General features: G+C 35.3%; 1 protein-coding gene across 3 annotated transcripts in view; it reads right to left on the bottom strand.

Annotated features, from left to right (window-relative positions):
• LOC134654620 (paired box protein Pax-6) overlaps positions 1 to 20,552 on the bottom strand; it is a 93,488-nt gene that overhangs the window by 52,568 nt on the left and 20,368 nt on the right. For all 3 annotated transcript variants that reach the window (XM_063510086.1, XM_063510087.1, XM_063510088.1), the window contains exon 3: positions 3,936 to 4,161. In XM_063510086.1, the coding sequence (XP_063366156.1) occupies positions 3,936 to 4,161 (226 nt within the window). The remainder of the gene's footprint in view (positions 1 to 3,935; positions 4,162 to 20,552) is intronic.

Below are 20,552 nucleotides of genomic sequence, written 5' to 3'. Positions count from 1 at the left end.
CCATGAGATAAGGTATACAACACATTATGTTGTGACTCTAGAGATGTATAAAAAATAGTGGTATTTTGCCTAATCCCATTATAGGAGCTGTAAAACTGCATACCTCCTATGATGGGATAATTTACATAATGATGCTTGCCATGGCGTAATTTCATGTTTAAACAATACAGAAGTATAATGTAGTTACTCGTACGAACTATGTCAGGAGGTCTCCTCGGACTTCGGATAAATTAATATCGTTTTTACAAAATTTTATTTAACTTGCCCTGTAGTTTCTATACAGGATGGATTTTCTTTTTGGGTCAGTGAGGGCAGCCAACAGATCCTGTGCTGCGACGAGAAAACGGTCTTAGAAAACCTTCCCTCGATTTTAAATTAATGAAGATTGGCTTTTACAGATTTTGGAAAAAACATACAGGGTGCGAGAAAAAGGTAATTTTTGACAAACTTTTTTTTGATGCCAATCGATCCCATTCCTATTGAGGATCAAAAGCTGCTATGGAACTAAAAAAAAATTTCCGGCTAGAAAAGCCACAAATCGAGGAAAACTTTTCCCATACAATTTGTATGAAAATAAAAACTTTTATTTTCACATGCTATTTTTCTATGCCAATTGATTCCATTCCTATCTAGTATCAATAGTTTCTTTGGGGTCAACTTACGGTAATGTACTAAAAAGCCACAAATTAATAAAAACTTTTTCCATACATTTACTATGGAGAAAATGAGAAATTTAATTTTTACCCCAAAAAAACTATTGAGACTGGATAGGAATGGAATCGATTGGCATACAAAAATAGCATGTGAAAAATAAAAGTTTTCATTTTCATACAAATTGTATGGGAAATGTTTTCCTCGATTTGTGGCTTTTCTAGCCGGAAATTATTTTTTTGTTCCATACAAGCTTTTGATCCTCAATAGGAATGGGATCGATTGGCATCAAAAAATTTTTTGTCAAAAATTACCCTTTCCTCGCACCCTGTATGTTTTTTCCAAAATCCGTAAAAGCCAATCTTCATTAATTTGAAATCGAGGGAAGGTCTTCTAAGACCGTTTTCTCGTAGCAGCACGGGATGTGGTAGCTGCCCTCACTGACCCAAAAAGAAAATCCATCCTGTATTAGTTAGTGTGGTTCAAATCTTGGAAATGGCATTTGAGCCACTTTCGGATTTCCGATTGAGTTGAAATTTTGGATACGTATGCAAATCGGATGACAATGCAATCGGGTGACAAAAATGACTAATAACTAGTTTTTTGCCAAAAACTTATTCCCTATTCCAATATCTTATACTGATAGGGTATGCCCATTATAGGGGGCCCATTACTGGATCCACGTCCATTACCGGGGTTCCATTACTGGAGCTTTGGTGTCCATGACTGGAGAAAAAACACATACTTTTAATTTATTAATTATGTGGAAACTGACTGCAGTATCTTTGATACAACACGCCTGAAACATGAAAGAAGGATAGGATATTCATCTTTTAACAAGCTAAGCGGTAGAACTTTTACATGTATCAGGGAAATATCACAAATACTCCAAATTTCCCCTTAAATGTCCCATGACTGGTGCCGTTACTATACTTGTTGATTTTTGGTTCATTACTTTAGAAAAATTAAATGATAAAGCAGTATTTTAGCTTCCTTAGCAAGATAATTGCAGTGATCAAGTAACGCGTGGAAAGATAGTGGAGATAGTCAAGAGTGATTCTCAAAATAGTGGCACCTACAGGTTAAAGTTAACGAAATTTTTTTTTTGTTTTTTTCAGTTTTAAGAATTAATTTTTTTTAAAGGGAACGAAATTATGGCGAGTTGAAGTTTTGAGATACAGGTTAAAGTTACACTACATAGGTTAGGGGGGAAATGAAGCAGCATAAAGTGAGTCTGAATATAAAATACATAATATATAATCAAATTGATAGAGTCTAAAATCACATCTTGCATTTCCTGTGTGAACATCCAGACGGCCAGCACGAGCTGACGTTATTATGCTAGTGAAAGCGGACATATATATACTGAAAGGTCTTGTACATACCGTATCGAGTCAGAAGTCACAATAACCTGTCAAGATTTACATTAACCTGTACATTGATCACAGGTTAAAGTTAAGCAGGTTACAGTGAAAAATACATTCTTTTATATTTTATCTCTTAAACGGAAAATAATACGAATGTCTCACTTTCAGCATAGATGACCACCACCACAGTCACCATGGCCTTAGCTGCATGAAATGCGCGGGCCGTTTTTGCAGGCATCATGCCATCAATGATGTCATCCGCAGGACTTTGGTGTCGGCCAATATTCCTTGCGTTTTGGAGCCTCCAGGGTTGTGCCGCACGGATGGCAAGAGGCCTGATGGTCTGACATTGGTTCCTTGGCAGAAGGCAGAAGGGCAGAATGCCTCTTGTGGGATGCAACGTGCGTGAGCACATTTGCGCCTTCCCACTTGAGTCTCACTGTCAGGTCTGCTGGAACAGCCGCGGAGTATGCCGCCAAAATGAAACATGCCAAATACTCTGCCCTGGAACCAATGTACGACTTTGTCCCAGTTGCAGTCGAGACTGCGGGACCTTGGGCTGTGGAGGCTAGGGAGTTTGTGAGGGATTTGGGTCGGCGGCTGAGGGACAGGGGGTGCGACCCTCGGTCCGGATCGTACCTGGTCCAACAGATCTCATTGGCCATTCAGCACGGTAACGCTGCCAGTGTAATGGGGACATTTGAGCCAGGTACGATTCGTGACGGTTATATTGTTTAACTTAGATTTTAGAATGACGAAGCCTGTTGAGGATATCATCCTTGTTGTGTTTGGGACGAAGCATGTTGCTGATTTGCATTTGTGGCCACCGGACGAAGCCTGCGTTGTAATATTAACATGAAATCGTGTAAAAAAATCTATGATGTAAATGTCTAGAGAGGAAAATAGGAACTACGTTTGTATGGAGGAGCGGTTGTCTCCTTTCGTCCTAATAATATGCAGTTATTAAATATTTAAGCCCGCATAGATAAATATACCTTCATACAAAATTAAAATAATATTATTACATTATGCCCCATACCAATTTCATAAAATAATCGAGACAAGTTAAAGTTAACATTTTGTGACAAACTCCAGATTCCTGCCTTTAATCAATTGTCTCTCCGAAACTACGACACTTGAGTCATAATGGTTCCCTACGGTGGTACGTTAGTGCTAGTTTGATACTTACCTAATATTTTGCCACAGTTATGATCTAAATATAATTTTGTGTGCGTGAGTGAGATGCGATACCGTGGACGTACAGGTTACAGTGAAAATATCCTTGGACAAACTTCGTGCGTGCATATTGTTGTACAAAAATTATATATAAGACCCGTGCAATGTAAATTTTAAAAGATATTGTCTATGTAATTATATAGCATGATATTTTATTAACATTAATGGGTGATTATAAAATCTAAAGAACTAAAACTGGAAGAGCGATGCATTTGGACAAGACAGGTTACAGTGAAAAATGGTACTCTTAATTTTTTTTAGTATTAAATAATAATAAAAATAATGACTTGGCCTCGATAAACATTGTTTTTGTTTATCCATAAACATTTTTGTTTCATATGAAAAAGAGCAAATGAGCATACTTACATTCAATTCAAAAACTCGATGACAGGTTAAGATGCCACTATTTTGAGAATCACTCTCAAAGAGGTGTATTAGGGGCATGCCACAAAAAGGTATATTTTGTCAGGGACGTGGCGCATACGGCAGCTACCTTATTAACCTTCAGAAATCTGTACCATATACCGTTGAATTAAAGGCTACGTTACCAAACGTTTTCATGTCAAATATCGGCTTCTTAGCTTTATCGGAAGTGCCAAAAAAGTACCAGTCACTTTTCTGGAATGCCTCATTAGAGAGGAATAAAGAAGTGGCCTCCTACAAACACCAGGTGCAACTGACCTGCCGAGTATCTTGGACACGCAGCCGTTGGAGACCTGCAGGATGCGGCTGATGTCGCAGGGCCGCGCACCCGAGTGCGCCAGCTCCACGATCTTCTGCCTCGTGGAGTCCGGCAGCGGCCTCCCGTTGACGTAGACCCCTCCGAGCTGGTTGATCCCGCTGTGGCCGGCGGAGGAGCACCCGAAGAGCGCCCCTCCGCCCATCGCGGCGCTATGCATGAGCTCGTCTATAACAAAATGGTCTGTGAGAGATTTTACTAACGAATTTATGAACCGCTATTGGTTTTATACTAGTCTTAATACTATGAAGTTAAAAATAAATAAAAGTAACAGATAAGACAGTGTAGCCGATGGTATTATAAATAAAGTTTACAAGTGAAAATACGAGTTTATTTAGTACTTGTCCAAAACAATGCTTTAATTCTGGAATGTCGTTTGCATTTAAGAAATCTTTAGATAAAGTTGTTTAAATACAATCATAAAACTCTTGTTACTCAGACAAAATCTCTAAAGACCTTTAAAAAACAAAATTGATAAAATTATCAATTCAAGCGAGGGTAGCTTAAGCTTAAGATCGTACGATATTTTCACTAAAATAAAAGTACTCGCGATATTGATGGATTAACAGAAACAAAAGTAATCATTTAAAACTCAAAAGCAACGTAAACATGTCACTTTCTCTAGAAACTTGCGTATATATCGACCAGATTTCATTGCACTAAAGTCACACGTGTCCACATTTTTAAAAGTTGCCGAAACATATAATTTAGGTCATCGGCACGCATAGACAATCGATCTGATTTTAATTCCGCAGTGAATACATCGTTAGTGCTATTTGTTGGTAATAAAACCACTCTTTCATCCAATCGCAAAGCTACCTAACAATTAATGGACACTTCCATTAGTCATGTTTTGACTGGAATTGCTTTATTTGAACCACTGTGCAAGTGCGCAATAGTTGTGTACATTGGACAAAATCGCTGTTTTCTTTAGGATTGTGATCATTAAGCGGTTTTATGAAAGGCGTGTCCATAGATGAATTACATAAACATACATGATGTCGCAATGTTTAGGCGCCGATATGTTTATCAACAAATCAATCGCAAAAAACGTAGGCGGGATTTGATGGATAGTTTTTATCTAAGTGTTTTTTTACTGCAGAAACGATTTTTAGTTAAAACTTTTTTGTACAACTAAATATAGAAAAGTATGCCATTGGTATAAAATCGTTCGATGAATTGACGTGATCTGCACTTAAGAAATCCATATAAAAAATAACCAATCATTTTTCCTCATTTTTTCATAATCATAATTAAGTATAAAAAGGACGCAGCTGGCAAAAACAGATAAATAGATACTTCAGGATCATCCGTTTCTCATAGAACTGTAAAAAATAAAAAATGAACTTAAAAAATAATCCTCTTACATCGGCAGATCGGCACAATGGAAAGGGTTCGCGTTTTTAAAACCGCAAATTTTTATCTAATACTTGAAGATGCGACCGCCATTGTTAACGATAAAAAAGTACTATCGAGATTTTAAATCTTCTAAAATGCGATGAGATAAAAAACAAGCGATATCCACCAAACCAAAAAAAATAAGTTGCACCACAAATAAACCATTGCTGAACAAAGAAAATTGCCTAGTTATATAAAGCCTGGTGAGGCAATTTTGTCAGTAGCAGTAGAATAAAATTAAAAACTAAATTCATCCGTTTTTGGGGTCATAATACTAATGTAAGAAAAAAACAATATAATTCTCTCTGCCAATGCTATAGTGACAAGCAACTCTTGCCAGACTATAATTGGTATTTTGGTCCAAAAATCATACGTGAAAACTCCACTGTGCACTTTTGCTATTTCAAATGAAACATGTATTAATGTTATTGAAATTATTTCTGTTGTTTAACATTTAAGTTAATGTGAAATGAAATTGATTTTGATTACCACTAGCTAATTTAATATTACCATTAACGGTCCGGGTCCGGCCCAGCCCGAGGCGTCCGACACTTCAGTTTTCAAAGCATCTCGTGATCACCGATCACCCGTCATGAAAAATGAAGTTCCGTCCGAGTCCGTACCGTTCTAACGTGAGTCAAGCTTCAGTTATCCCGATACATTTTTACTTTTTTAATGGCATTTGCCGATAAACGATTGTCATCTTGGCTACGGCTCCAGGCTAAAACAGAGGGGCTACCGCGAAAACCAAAATTCGCAAATTGTGGGGATCTTTCTCTTTTACTCCAATAAAGGCGTAATTAGAGTGACAGAGAAAGATCTCCGCAATTTACGAATTTCGGTTTTCGCGGTAGCCTCTCAGAGTTTAGAAATGCTATCATTGTTAACCCAAGCAACTTGCGTATAGTTTCCAACGCGAGCCCCCTGATTACAATCGTCCTATTTCCACCCGTTTTCACGCCAATGGCTCCCAATGACGTCACGTCACATCAGTCAGATGCGCGCAACCGTTGGTCCGCCAGATAATTCCCTTTTTTCTAACACCCCTTATAAACACGCCTCGCGGTAAAAAGTGAACAATTGGATGCAATTTGTGGGCGAATTTAGGGCAGTCCCTTGATTAAGGCTGAAGGGGGAAAGTTCATTGTTTTGGCCCTTTTTTTGCGGCCGCCTTGTATAATTTTGGCGAACATGGATTGAATGCGAATGGCGGAATTATTCTTTTGTTTTTGGTCATTTGCGTCTTGCGAGGAAAAATTGTTATATTCGAGTTATATAGATCGCCTTTTTTTTTCAAAGATTTACTGTCTTGTCTTTGTAATCAATATACATGTATGCTATGTATATGATAAAAGAAAGTGTACAATGTGCGTGCCGCTAAAACTCAGAAATGAGTCCCGATATGATCAAGGAAGCAATACGGGGTGGTAGCCCTCTATCTGCCGTCCATGAAGAAGTTTTCCGTTTTTATCTGAACGGTGTGCTTTTGAAGATATAAGGGCTGAAAGTTTCGCCCTCTGAGACCAAAAACAGTTGTTTTTGTTTTTGAATTTTGAACCTTAACTTAATAAAACAAAGTTCAGAATAGATCGGGAAATATAACCTGGTGAGGTGTCTCGGGTCTCGGAGGCTAGATATTTCTGGAGGCTAGATATTTCTAGAACAGTCCAGAACATTCGAGAGTATTTGAGAGCGTTCCACAGCATTTCAGAACATTCTGAAATGTTGTCGATTATTCGATGACATTTTAGATCATCGTGGAACATTCCAGAACACTTTCGAATGTTGTGAAATATTCTGGAACGTACGAAGCCGTCTCGGGTCTCGGGGGCTAGACATTTCTAGAACAGTCCAGACCATTTGAGAGTATTCGAGATAGTTCCACAGCGTTTCAGAACATTTTGGAACGTTGTCGAATATTCGAGAACATTCTAGATCATTGTGGAACATTCCGGAACACTTTCAAATGTGGAATATTCTGGACCATTGCTGGAATATGCCTTTTTTATAGGGTTGGGGCTACCTATTGGTAGGGGTACGAGTATATATAGATAGGGTAGTAGGGGTAAGCAAGACAGTTGTGAGGTTCGAATGTTCGAGAACATTCCGGAATATTTATAAAATATTTGTAAATAGCCTAGAATGCAGGATCCCAGATCATTGTGGAGTGTTTCAGAACACATTCAAATGGTTTGGAATATTCTAGAACATTGTGGACTATTCGAAGCCTTCATAATCTCAGGAGATTTTCGACAAACACTTTCAGTTATCCCTATTCCCTATGCTTTTCTCACGGTCAACTATATTAGGTACGGGTCGTAGGTTGTTCTCGACTTGGAAATAAAAAAAATGTACGTAGAAGTAGGTACAGGTATTGTAGTAAAAAAAACCTAAATATATGTTAAAGTTGTTCCTTTTATTACAACCACCACACAATTCTCATGTCAGCTCCCTGAGCGAAGCCGGGTACCTCAGCTAGTATTTGTATATTTTACGTCTGTTTCAAATATTGTAAGATTTTCATTCACTAAACGATTGTTTCTTATCTACTGTTTCAGCAGCATTATATGAATGAGGAAGTATGTGATAATTTTACACATATTCATATTTTATCCAAGACTAAGTGAACTATAAAACTAGTTTACCTAACAATCAAACCAACCCGACCGATAAAAAAATAAAGTATACTATATAAATGACATCAGATATTTGGAAATACGCCCCAGGGAATCACAGGTGTGAATTTACTTCCGGTTTTTATTGCGTGGGTGGAACTACAAATTAATTTGCGTCAAGCATCCGCCAATTACGAAGGAATTTCGCGCCAAAACTCGTTATTAATCACACCTCTTGCAGGCGTCGTCAACCATCGGTGCACTAACAAGCGAGGCTGTTAAAAGAACAATGGACAATGCGCCCCGCCTTCGCGTGGATTCGGTTATGAGCTGAGGCGGATTGTAAAGTTAGTTTGGCTACATGCCTTTTATTAGAATGTCTGATCTGATCTATTAATCTAGTGATAAAACCCTTCCGTTAACGTAACAATGCAAAAATAAGAGTAATTTTCATTGGATAAATGCCTGTGACAGAAAAACATGAGACCCAGTATGCTAGGTGATCTTATAAGAATTTTATGAACGGGACTTTAAAAATATTATAAAACAACATTTTTTATCTATATTTTTAAACTCGAACAGGAACAACTTTTAAATACTAAAAAAAACTAAATTTATTTCAACGTTCTTCGTCGTGCTTTACAAATTCTAAATTTTCCTGGATTTTAATTAAAAAAAGAAAACGTTCGGTTTGATTTGAACTTAAATTCTTACAATATTTAAATAAATGTAAGCATTTTCATAGCTTAATACTTTAATGTTCTTTAAAACCGAGTATAAAATTCCGTAGCGAATCGCCGCGCCGGTGGCTTGCGCCGCGCGCCACGCGTGTCGTGTGAGGGAGTGTTTTAATTTCAGAGGTGCAATTTATTCGAGCGATTTATTTTTAATCCCCGTTTTTATGGCGATGCTATAAATTTCATGTGTAGTTGAAGTTATTTATTATTTTCATTTATTGTCGCTGCAGTTTAGTCGGTTTGCTACCGCTGGACTGATGTTTTTTGCATTTTTAGTATTTTTACGTTGCGCATATGCTGATGCTGGTTTTACGTAATAGTCAGGACATGTAGTACTTATGGTGTCAAACAAACCTATAAGCAAATGGGAACGAATTTAATTACCTTTTTAGTTGTTGTTTTGTAGGATAACAAAAGTTATAGTTTTTTTCAGTTAGTTTTTAGTTAGTTTTAATTCAGGTACGGTATGTGCAAAATTAAAAAACAATCCTGTCTTTATTTTGTAGGAAATACGTGAATCTAAAAATTTTGTTTCGTCAGCTTACTGTTCGTCTAAATAGCCTAATACTATGTTCTATAACACATTATTCTACAGTTAATGTTCCATAGGTAATTTATTGGTTAATTTAATTATCTTTAACATTTACCTACACACTTAATTTGTTCTTATGTTTACGCCAAATAAATATTTTTCTATTTCTTCTATTCTTTTAGTACGTTATAATTCTTAGTAGGTACCTACCTAGCCATAACGGTCATGCCCTATTAATTATTGTACGGCAAAGTTTGCTTAAATCCTTTAAAAATCCAAATGCACTCGTTTTAATTCCTCTATACCGCCATTAACACTCCACATTCTATATTATGTAATATTTAATTTATTTAAATAGACAATTACATAAGGGTGAGACACACCTGGTGACATCCCCTTATTATTATTTTGTATCTGTTTTTGAATTAATCTGTAGGGGAGATGTAATTGTAGTTACGCCATTTTGAACCGGTCAAATCCCGTTTGACGACGTGGGTTGATTTTAAGCGGTTTTATTGGAACTAAATAAATAAAAACCCATTTTATACCTGTAATGTAGCAACATTTATTATAATATTTTCCGTTTATTTTTCTTTTAACTTTTAGTTGCCAGACACTGTTCATCAAATACGTCTATTACCTACTTTTGAACATGAATCATTATGTCATGTCATATTCGTGAATAATATCTGCTATCGGTATTGTGCAAAATGTACAAATGTATCTGACTAATAATAAATGATATCATTAGGAATTAAAACACAAAAAAACTCAAATTTCTAACCTAACACTCAATATCAATAACAAATAATCACACACTTTTTCAACCAACTATGTCAACTTTTTTCACCGAACAGTTTCATTCATTCGTCGAGCCGTTTGTTTCGTTCTGACATAATTTATTGCGAATGCTGTCAACCACGCCCCTTGAAAAAAACGTTCACAAACGAAACGACATTTATGCAGTCGGAATTTTATAAGAACGCGTTGTGTGAAAATGTTGATGACCTCTGTTATAGTTTGTAGTAAAGTTTATTGTAGTGTTATATTATGATGTTTTATTGTAGTTATTGTAATACATATTTAATTTATTTGGATTATCTAAGCGCAGTGACTTTAATAAACGATATTTATTAATAAAAGAGTAACTAAAATATCGACATTCCTTGTTATCACTTCATGACTACTTAAATTGTTGGTACGGTAATTTTTTCTTTGTACAAAAAGTTTCTACACATATTATTTTTACTTCTTGTGTAAAATAATTGTATAATAAAACAAATAACGGTTGCTTAGGTTACCCAAACCTTTTAAAGTTTAAAAAAAAAACAAAAGAACAAAACCATTGTCCTAACATTTCAAAAACTAAAAACTAATTCCTAATCGCTTCTTACACTTTGTCGTTATTAGTTGACAAATTTAACAAAACCGTATAACAAAAATAAACAATAGGATTAAGACTACTTTGCGGTCTGTATTGTTTTGAAGTTTATTGTTTAGTAATGAAAATTATGCATTTAAAACCTAACTGTATACGAGTAACTACTCAAGAAGGGGTAGTTGACAAAAACTAATACCTACTTAAGTTTGAGGACCATCTATTGAATGCTAATTATTAATTAAGGATTGGCCTGAAACTTACCGCTGAGTAGTGAGGTGTAATATGCGTAGGGATTTGTATTTTATATTTAGTAATATGCGTTTTCAGCTGGGCTATAACCGCGAAAATCGAAGTTCTCAAATTGCGGGCATCTTTCTCTGTCACTCTAATTACGCCTTCATTGGAGTAAAAGAGAAAGAACCCCGCCATTTGCGAATTTCGGTTTTCTCGGTAGCCCCTCAGAGGGCGTTAGCGTATTTTGAGAAGGGTTGTGGACAAACTTCTACTGACAGCCAGTCTTAACGCCACTGGGCGTGCGTAGTTAGAAATAAATATAAAATAGAAGTAGTAATACGTATAATAAACGATGAGCTTGTTAGACATATTAATTTGTTGTCTGGTAGAGACCGATTACAATGATAAGACCGCCTGTTACCTATTTTTATTTACATTGTAAATCTGTTTTCTTTGTCGCGCAATAAAGAATATTTACTTAAGTACTTACCTACTTACAAATACTATACTAAAGTACCTGCCTACCTTTACTGACCACGTCTAGTAATTGCTGACATCGTCAAGACAATACCTAGTGATACTAAAGTCTATTTTTTTATTCGGTAGACTAAAATGACATTTCATAGTCATCATGTGTCATTTCATACTATGAAATGTCATTTTAGTCTACCGAATAAAAAAATAGACTTTAGGTATGAGAAAATCCGAAACTATAGGTATGATTCAGATGAATTAGAAATATTTCATAATAAATAATTATGTAATTAACATTTTTATTATTAGGTACCAAAGGTTTACGATTTATGTTATCGAATCTTTAAATAAAGTACAGTTTGTCCGTCAATTTACCAATAACATGTTATATTAATATTTAACGTAGGTATGGCATATTAATTATGCCTTTAGTTATAGGTACTAATAAAGCTACCTACTAATAAAATCTACACAGCAATTTTACTATTTCACCTTTTTAATTTATCCCGCTAACCATGGTCTAATAAAACATGGTCTTTTCTTCCCAGAGTGTCACTTGCCTAAGTCACAATAACATTGCCACTTTATTTCAACATAACATGTTACATGGGTACATTATATCTATGGTTAATAAGTTAAAATATTTCTTTATAATTTTATAATTTTCATTTATATGTATTTTATCTTAAATTTTACAATAACACGTCAATTTTAATTATTCGTTAGCAATATCTTCCGATTCACGAAAGAAATTTCAGACGTTCGGGTAATTCTGTTTACACTACTGGCAACACAGGATAGCGCTGTCACATATGACAATCCGCCATTTTGTCCCTGACCGTCATCCTTGTCGAACGCGTGTTAATTGTTATTTCCTTCTCGCTCAGTGTCAGCAGTCGCAGCGTTTTCCAAACTTTTCACGTCGTAAGCTTGGTAATTAATGTTTTGTTACGAAAATGGTTGGCTGTTCTATTCGGAACTGTAAGAGTAGGAGTGAAAAGGGCAGTATAGATTTGTTTTATTTTACTATGTTTCTACATGAATAACTTAAAATTAATGGCGTTAAAATAATTTTCACCGTTGATTAAAATTCTCCCACATTTTAAAGTTTGAGAACCTGTAAACAGCATGATGACGTAGGGGGCATTTCATATGAAGCGGACAGGAAAAAAAAGTCAGGTTCCCGAATTTGTTTATATTTGGTTTAGTTCTTCTTCTAGTAGGTATAAAACCGGACGCCAAATATTTTTTATATATGACGTTTATTTTAAAAATTATGAGCTTTTCAAAAATTACCGTAATTGAAATTCCGACTTTTTTAAACTCGAATATCGAATAATTTAAATATATAACTTATTATTAAACCAAGCGTTTTGTATAGAATTTTTAATGATCTTTTCAGCGAAGAAATCAATTTTGAAAAATAAATAAAAAATACTGGTTAAAACCGGAAGTAAACTTTTCGAAACCATTTTTCGAAAACTTTGACCAGTTTTTTTTTTTTTTTTTATCTCAAAATATAGCCCTAAGTATGTACAAAATACACTAGAAGTTGCAGAATGGGATCTCCATTGGTTAAGACAATAGGTCAATAAATGTAGAGTAAACTGTTGTATTTCTGTAAATCGCTTAACTGTAGAGTAAACTGTTGTATTCTGTACTTGCTTTCGTCATTTCACTAAACCGTTCAGAGATTTAATCAAATCACCATATACCATCTTCCAGTTGAGAGTTTCTCATTTCACTAAACTTGTTTAGCGAAATGATAAAACTAGTTGACTTTTTGAGTTCGTTTCGTCAACTTACTGTCGTGGTTAGGGATTTTGTCAAATTCCTAAACAAATCTAGTGAAATGAAAAAGCGTTTCGCGTTTATTGGCCGATTTTGTCTTTTCACTAAACAGAGTCACTTATTTGGTCAAATGACTGAATTTTTCTAGGGAAACGATGATATGGATTCGCCATTTTAACATCCTGCGTGATTTGATCATATCTCTTAGAGATTTGTTCAAATCTCTGTTTTGATCATTTCCCTGCGACAAAAATTCAAAATTGATTTCTTCGCTGAAAAGATCATTAAAAATTCTATACCAAACGCTTGGTTTAATAATAAGTTATATATTTAAATTATTCGATATTCGAGTTAAAAAAAATCGGAATTTCAATTACGGTAATTTTTGAAAAGCTCATAATTTTTAAAATAAACGTCATATATAATAAATATTTGGCGTCCGGTTTTATACCTACTAGAAGAAGAACTAAACCAAATATAAACAAATTCGGGAACCTCACTTTTTTTTTCCTGTCCGCTTCATATGAAATGCCCCGTAGGCAAGTGACAGTTAGGTCATTCGCGAATCTCGGAAGAGAGTACCAGGCGGAGTAAATTATTATACCATGCCGCTAACAAAACGCAGATTCTAAATTCGAAATTCAAATCCCAAACGCTGGCCACGTGTCACGCGGCGTCTGAGCGCATGCGCGTTGTTCCTTTTTCGAAATTCGCTCCGTGTCCGATGCCGGCGGTTCGGCGTTCTTTATTTTTAACGGGACGGTTGGAGCTTTTGAAATTAGAATGTCATTTGTCAGTTGGGATTTTTGAAGTGATGAAGTTAACTGATATTACTGAGTGTTTTTTATAACCCTTTAATATAGGTACTCTAGGAAGTCTACGAGGATCATGACCTACGACTCTACGAGTGTCTACGACATACCGACCGAGGTCATTCATAATAAACAATTTTCGCTCTTCGGATCAAAATCACGATAAAGGAAAAAACCTCTAATCAGCCGGTGTTCGGTCACCCGAAGGTTCGGTTTCGGTCAAAAATCTGCCGAGCCTTTCGGCCGCGCCGAAACTGTATTTTTGGTACCGTAAAACGGTCCTACTTTGCTCCAAGATTGGCTCCACTTTAAGGAAATTTTGAATATTTTTTAAACTGTTCCTCATTTAAATATTCAGACAAATTGAATATGAAGAAGAACATCTCATATGACATAAAGTCCGTCAACCAAATCTTGTCAGTAGTAAAAGGCGGCAAATTTGAAAAATCGCGGGTTAGCAACACTGTGTTCGAATAATTCCAAAATGCGTGTCATCTGTGTTTTATCTGTGGAATGTGGATCGTGAACGACAGCCGTCACCTTATTTGTTTTCATTTGGTTTTCATTCTGAATCGTTTCTGTTTCAAGAGATATTTCTGCTGTCACCATTAAATACCAATACATTAAATAAGAATAAGCAAAGGGGCCTACAATGTACAATCATGCTCGTTGATGGTAAACATTACTAAAAATTGAGGTTATGACAAGTACATACTGGAAGAACTCTTTCGAACTTTTAAGATTATGTTCAGTTTTTAGGGTTCCGTAGCCAAATGGCAAAAAACGGAACCCTTATAGATTCGTCATGTCTGTCTGTCTGTCCGTCTGTCCGTCCGTATGTCACAGCCACTTTTCTCCGAAACTATAAGAACTATACTGTTGAAACTTGGTAAGTAGATGTATTCTGTGAACCGCATTAAGATTTTCACACAAAAATAGAAAAAAAACAATAAATTTTTGGGGTTCCCCATACTTCGAACTGAAACTCAAAATTTTTTTTTTCATCAAACCCGTACGTGTGGGGTATCTATGGATAGGTCTTCAAAAATGATATTGAGGTTCCTAATATCATTTTTTTCTAAACTGAATAGTTTGCGCGAGAGACACTTCCAAAGTGGTAAAATGTGTGTCCCCCCCCCCCTAACTTCTAAAATAAGAGAATGATAAAACTAAAAAAAATATATGATGTACATTACCATGTAAACTTCCACCGAAAATTGGTTTGAACGAGATCTAGCAAGTAGTTTTTTTTTAATACGTCATAAATCGCCTAAATACGGAACCCTTCATGGGCGAGTCCGACTCGCACTTGGCCGGTTTTTTTTGTTTTAGGGTTAAAAGGCATAAATAAAATTAAAACGTATGCCTAAATCTATCCAACAAGAGCATAAATTGTGTCCTGGAAACCGTCCATAGGCCCACATGTCTAATATTTTCAGCAATCAGTTGTGACTATTTACAAAGATGCAATAATACTACAGAGTATTATGCTTGGTTGAAGTGACCCGGTAACATTGGTAACTTCATTATATTTTTTCAATTAATGACCTGAATTATAGTGTAAGCTAAAGTGACCCTTATCTTATTTACCTTTAAATTAAATAAACACCCAAATATCAGTTGTTTTATTTTTAATATGTAATCCTATTGTACAATATATACCAATCAAAAAAATTACACAGGTATGTCATATTCATCCAGAAGAGTACACTAATTTACATTAACAAGTGGCATATTATATTGTAAATAACAAATATATGCACTATCTAATTATCTGCATTTTGATATGATTTTATTTTAGTAAACATAGAAGACATAGATAGGGAACAAAGAGAATATAAGCACTACGATAGGCAGTTGTTTTTGATATCTTCAAATTTGTTCATCATTTTGATTAACATTGTTTTAACATCGCTTTTAAATTGTCCGTCCATGTTTCAAATTTTTTCAATAAACCGCGAGTGACAATTTGAATTAACGTACGCAGGGCGCGCTCAGCGGAAAAAAAAATCTTTTGGTTCGATGTACATTGCTGCTATTCTTAGCGCAATACTGCTCTTTGAGTGTTGCCCTACTTTAGTTTGCTTTACATTGCTACTGACAAGATTTGGTTGACGGACTATATTTCATCGGTATATCAACTTTATGAAACGTTGTTTTATATAAAACAACATACTGCCATATTCGAACTTCAAGATATTCACAAGAGACGACACGTATTAGATCCATTCTAGATACGTTATAGTTTAGATATCAACTAGTTCTCTTTTGCAGCGCAATTCGGGCAACCAAATGAATGTCACTTTTACGTTAGATAGAGTTAGATATCTATTAGATGTGAATTGGATCTCTAAGTCATATCCTGTGGAAATCGTTCAAGAGTATCTCCAGGATCGCGCAAATGTCAAATTTGACAGGTTAGATCTTAAACATATCGTTATCGTATCTTGGTATGTTGGGGTGCTGACGCGAAACAATTTGTGCGTGACATAGGCCGTCGACTTAGGCAAAAGGGAGAGGATCCCCGCTCCGAATCGTTTCTGGTGCAGAGGCTGTCCATAGCCATCCAGCGGGGTAATGCCGTGAGCATTATGGGCACTTTTGCGCCGGAAGCGATAAGGAACGGGTTTGACTAGTAGTTACGTTTGTAATTATGTATGTTAATATTTGTAAGTTGATCCTTGTTCTTGATATCTAAAAGAAATCTAATAGATGTCTAGTTCAAAATCCGAATCGGGCCCATACTCATTGTTGGGGGTATTTTTGCTCCTATCTATAGTTCACATAGACTACCTACTTAGAGGTGTAAAGTCACCCCATTGTGCGCCAAATTAATAGACGCCGCCAAGAAATACAATTTCGTTTATCTGAGTATATAAATAATAATATAGTAATATCATGGTTGAATATAATAAATGATAAGTAATTTTTTTTTATTGGAGCATAGGTACATTTTACGGTAGTATCCGGTCGAATTTTCGGTTTTGGTTTTGGCGTAAAAATCATGCTTCGGCCGAAGGTAAACCAAAACTGAACCTTCAGATTCGACAAAAAACCGGTTTCGATCGGATACAAAACTACAAAAATAGTCCAGCGTAAGACCTAAATTTGTATTTCCTTGCACGTAGAGACCGCCTAAGTATGTGAACGACTAAGACCCGAAAAACAACGCCACTTTAATACCTGTTGGTTAGTGGCTAAATGTAAGCGATGCTTTTTAAAACCTCCATCCATTTTGGAACGTACCTTTCTTTCTTTTTTCTTTGGAATAAATAATGATGTGTAGGTATTTAAAATATTTGTTAGCACGATATCTATTCACACCTACTTATTATAGTGTATTTGTTAGAAAACTTTAGGCATGGAGATAATTCAAGGACAGAAGAAGGAAGTGTTCTTTAACTTAGTTCTTTGCCTATTTTATTTTAGATAGGTACCTAATTTTATTGACTACGACGGTCCGCATAAATAACTTTCTTAATTTACATTAGGAACCTACAAGTGGACAATATTGGTTTATCTGTAACTACAAACATAAATTTGAATAGGTATTCATTCTATCAAAGGACACTATTTGCTAACTTTAAAAAAAACAGCCTTATTTTCTGTCTCACGAACAATTTTATACAACTAAAGACATTAGGTTTAAGCAAAACCCTAAAATCGCCACAAATTCGCATACGGCGACTTGGCTCGGTGTCACAGCCAAACCGAGCATGCCGCGACACTGTCACATTAAGCGCCAGACAAAGACAAATAGACCGGAAAAACGGCTGTTAGAACGGGATAAACAGCAATTGCGACCACCGCCTTCGAGGAATTTTAATGATTGAGCGCGTTTGCCATTATTTTGTCTGGTGGAACTAGAGCGTTCAAGTTTAAATATGGAATATGGTGTCAACGGTTAAATTATAGGCACGGTTTACACGAGACAGTGCACTTGCATTGTTAACGATTTTGTATCTTTGTGAAAATGTATATGTCATATTGGTTTTATTTAGTTACCATATCATGAAGTTAATTAACTCTTTTTTTTTTAAACAGCGGCAAGTCTGACAATCGAGTAAAAATTTGTGATTTGTACCTGTAAAAACTGATTAGTATTTGAAACTTTGCCCAGTTTAAAGACTTAAAAATAGTTGAGTTATTTCCTAGAAAATTTGCATCCTCAACTCCTTTGGGAAACCAAAAATTGAACTAAAACCTCGAATCATAGAGTTGGAAACTTTATGCAAATCCTAACAAGCGTCTCAAAAGGTCATCCGCTAACGACTTGCCAACTTACTCGACAACTTGCCACTCTATCTTGTAAGCCGTAGTTGTAAAAACTTCCTTGGTAGTCTATTGGAGATTTAAAGGGTAGTTTTGAGAAGTTTTTTATTCAATTAAGACACGACTTGTCCCATTAATTTTATCGTAGTGTTTAATAAAAACTTTTAGGTACCATTAAGATTTAGTCCGAGTGTCTACAAAAATACGCACGCATGATTAATTTTATCTTATGGTCATACACTGCCTTAGATTATATAGTTTGTCAAAGGACTGTCTCATTTCAAACTTACACAAAGAGAATCATACTATCTTCGTCTTACACTAGTACTAGCACCCAAAAGAAAAGGATGAGTATAGTTTTTTTTGTTCTTATACAATTTGTTTCAATGACTAACTATAACCTAATGTTTACTCAATTTTAAAAACTGCGATAAAATGCCCACAGTTCTGCTATATCATACAAGAAGATTCAGAGAAAACTACATTTACATGACGTAAAACTTATAATATGCGCGAAACAAGTTCTAGACCGATACTAATCTGTCCACAACATTTAAACTTCAATCGATAATTTCTCTTATAATTAATATATCACTTAGGTATACAATTATACTTATATATAATTATTAATACATAATTTCATCTTACATGTACTTTCTAATCAGCGACGTTCTCTCCGATAGACCTAAAATTTAACAAATATGAAATTGCAAATACCTACGTGAAACGTGATTTCTTGGTATCTAGCTAGAGAGACATGATTGTTGGCCTACTTATTTATTATTTTTTTACGTGTGTGTAATAAACAAATTGACCCCATAACAACTCAAAGAAAAACATATCCCAGATTAAATTTATTCTAAGCTTAATAGCATCGTTTGCAAACGTTTCTGTTTGTTAACAATTAAAAGATTCAAGTTGCTACCATCTTTCCACAGTAATATGCGTCACAAGTTGCCATCTTGTTACAAATCCCGAGCATACATTCATCAGGATAGTAGTTTAGTCCAGTTAGTATGACTAACTCGGCAACTATACTTGTTTACTACACAATAGTTGCCTCAAGTTCCCAAACTCGCCACTGTCTTACTCGTACTTAGATTTCGTTACTGTTACCGTGGAAACTCGGATATAACTCACTTCAATTTAACTCTTATTATGAAGCATTTTGGGTAGCGTTCATGACGTGATTTTCTTAGTACTAAATTTAAATAGCTTATTGAATGTTACATTCACGTTATATTTTTAAGAAAAATAAACTTTTCTAGTACTTTTTGTAAGCCTTGAAAAGTAAGTAATTGAAATAAATTAGGTATCTATATTTATGTTAGAAAATATGTTAAAATAGCTCTCTATTTATAGTATTTATTAAAAACTACTTACTGAAAAAACTATGAACTTTCGAATAAGACTAATAAGAGAGTTTGATGGGCTTTTTCTAAAATAAATATCGAAAACCCGATTCTTTCAAATCTGGACATTCTTCGGCTCATTCTACTGAGAATCGACAGCACTCTCCATCCTACCATTAAAAAAAGATGTCCCAAAATGGCCATTCCTTTACGTCACGTTTTTAGTATGAGAAAATTTTTGACTTGTATGTACGTGACGTAGTGGAATGTAAAATGTTCATACAAAATTTTGGGTCAATTTTTTTATCATCAGGATTGAATATGCTAGTGATTCTGAGTTGAAAGAACCCAAAAACACCAGGATCTGGGAGAATCGGGTTTTCAATATTTATTATAGAAAACGCCCTGATAAAGAAGTAGGTGCTTTACTTTATTTGATTGGTGCTTTTTACTTTAGAACACCTCTATGTAAAACCCTTTTTATGTGCAAATAAATGATTATTATTATGATATGTAGCCTATTTTGGTATACTTACTTGGTTGGCGCGATGGTCCAAGATGAGTCTTGGCCTCAGACACGAGAGAGAGTCAGAGAGATATGGAATAATGTAGGGTGACTGCTATACTTAATTAGTTATTGGCCACTCCATAGTAATTGAGGAGTGTATTTTCAAAAGGGCTTATTTTTGTATGGTGTTCATAGAAAAATGAAATGAAATGACTCTCCTCAATTGGCCTTTCCTAACAAATCAGAAAGAAACAAGCCCAAAGAAGTCTTATTGTTAAGAGTGGCCAATTACTAATGTAGTGAGTGAGAGATAAGTGAGTTTATGTTGCCTTAAGTGGCAATTTGAATTTTCGTAGAACTTTTAAACTAGAACCAATGGTAATTGCAAGCTAGGACAGGACTTGCTGCCGTAGCAACCGCTGCAACTCGGCGCGTGTACACTTGACTTAATGT

The sequence above is a fragment of the Cydia amplana genome, chromosome 15, assembly GCF_948474715.1.
Source record: "Cydia amplana chromosome 15, ilCydAmpl1.1, whole genome shotgun sequence".
Lineage (NCBI taxonomy): Eukaryota > Metazoa > Arthropoda > Insecta > Lepidoptera > Tortricidae > Cydia > Cydia amplana.
This window is presented reverse-complemented; position numbering and strand designations above follow the sequence as displayed.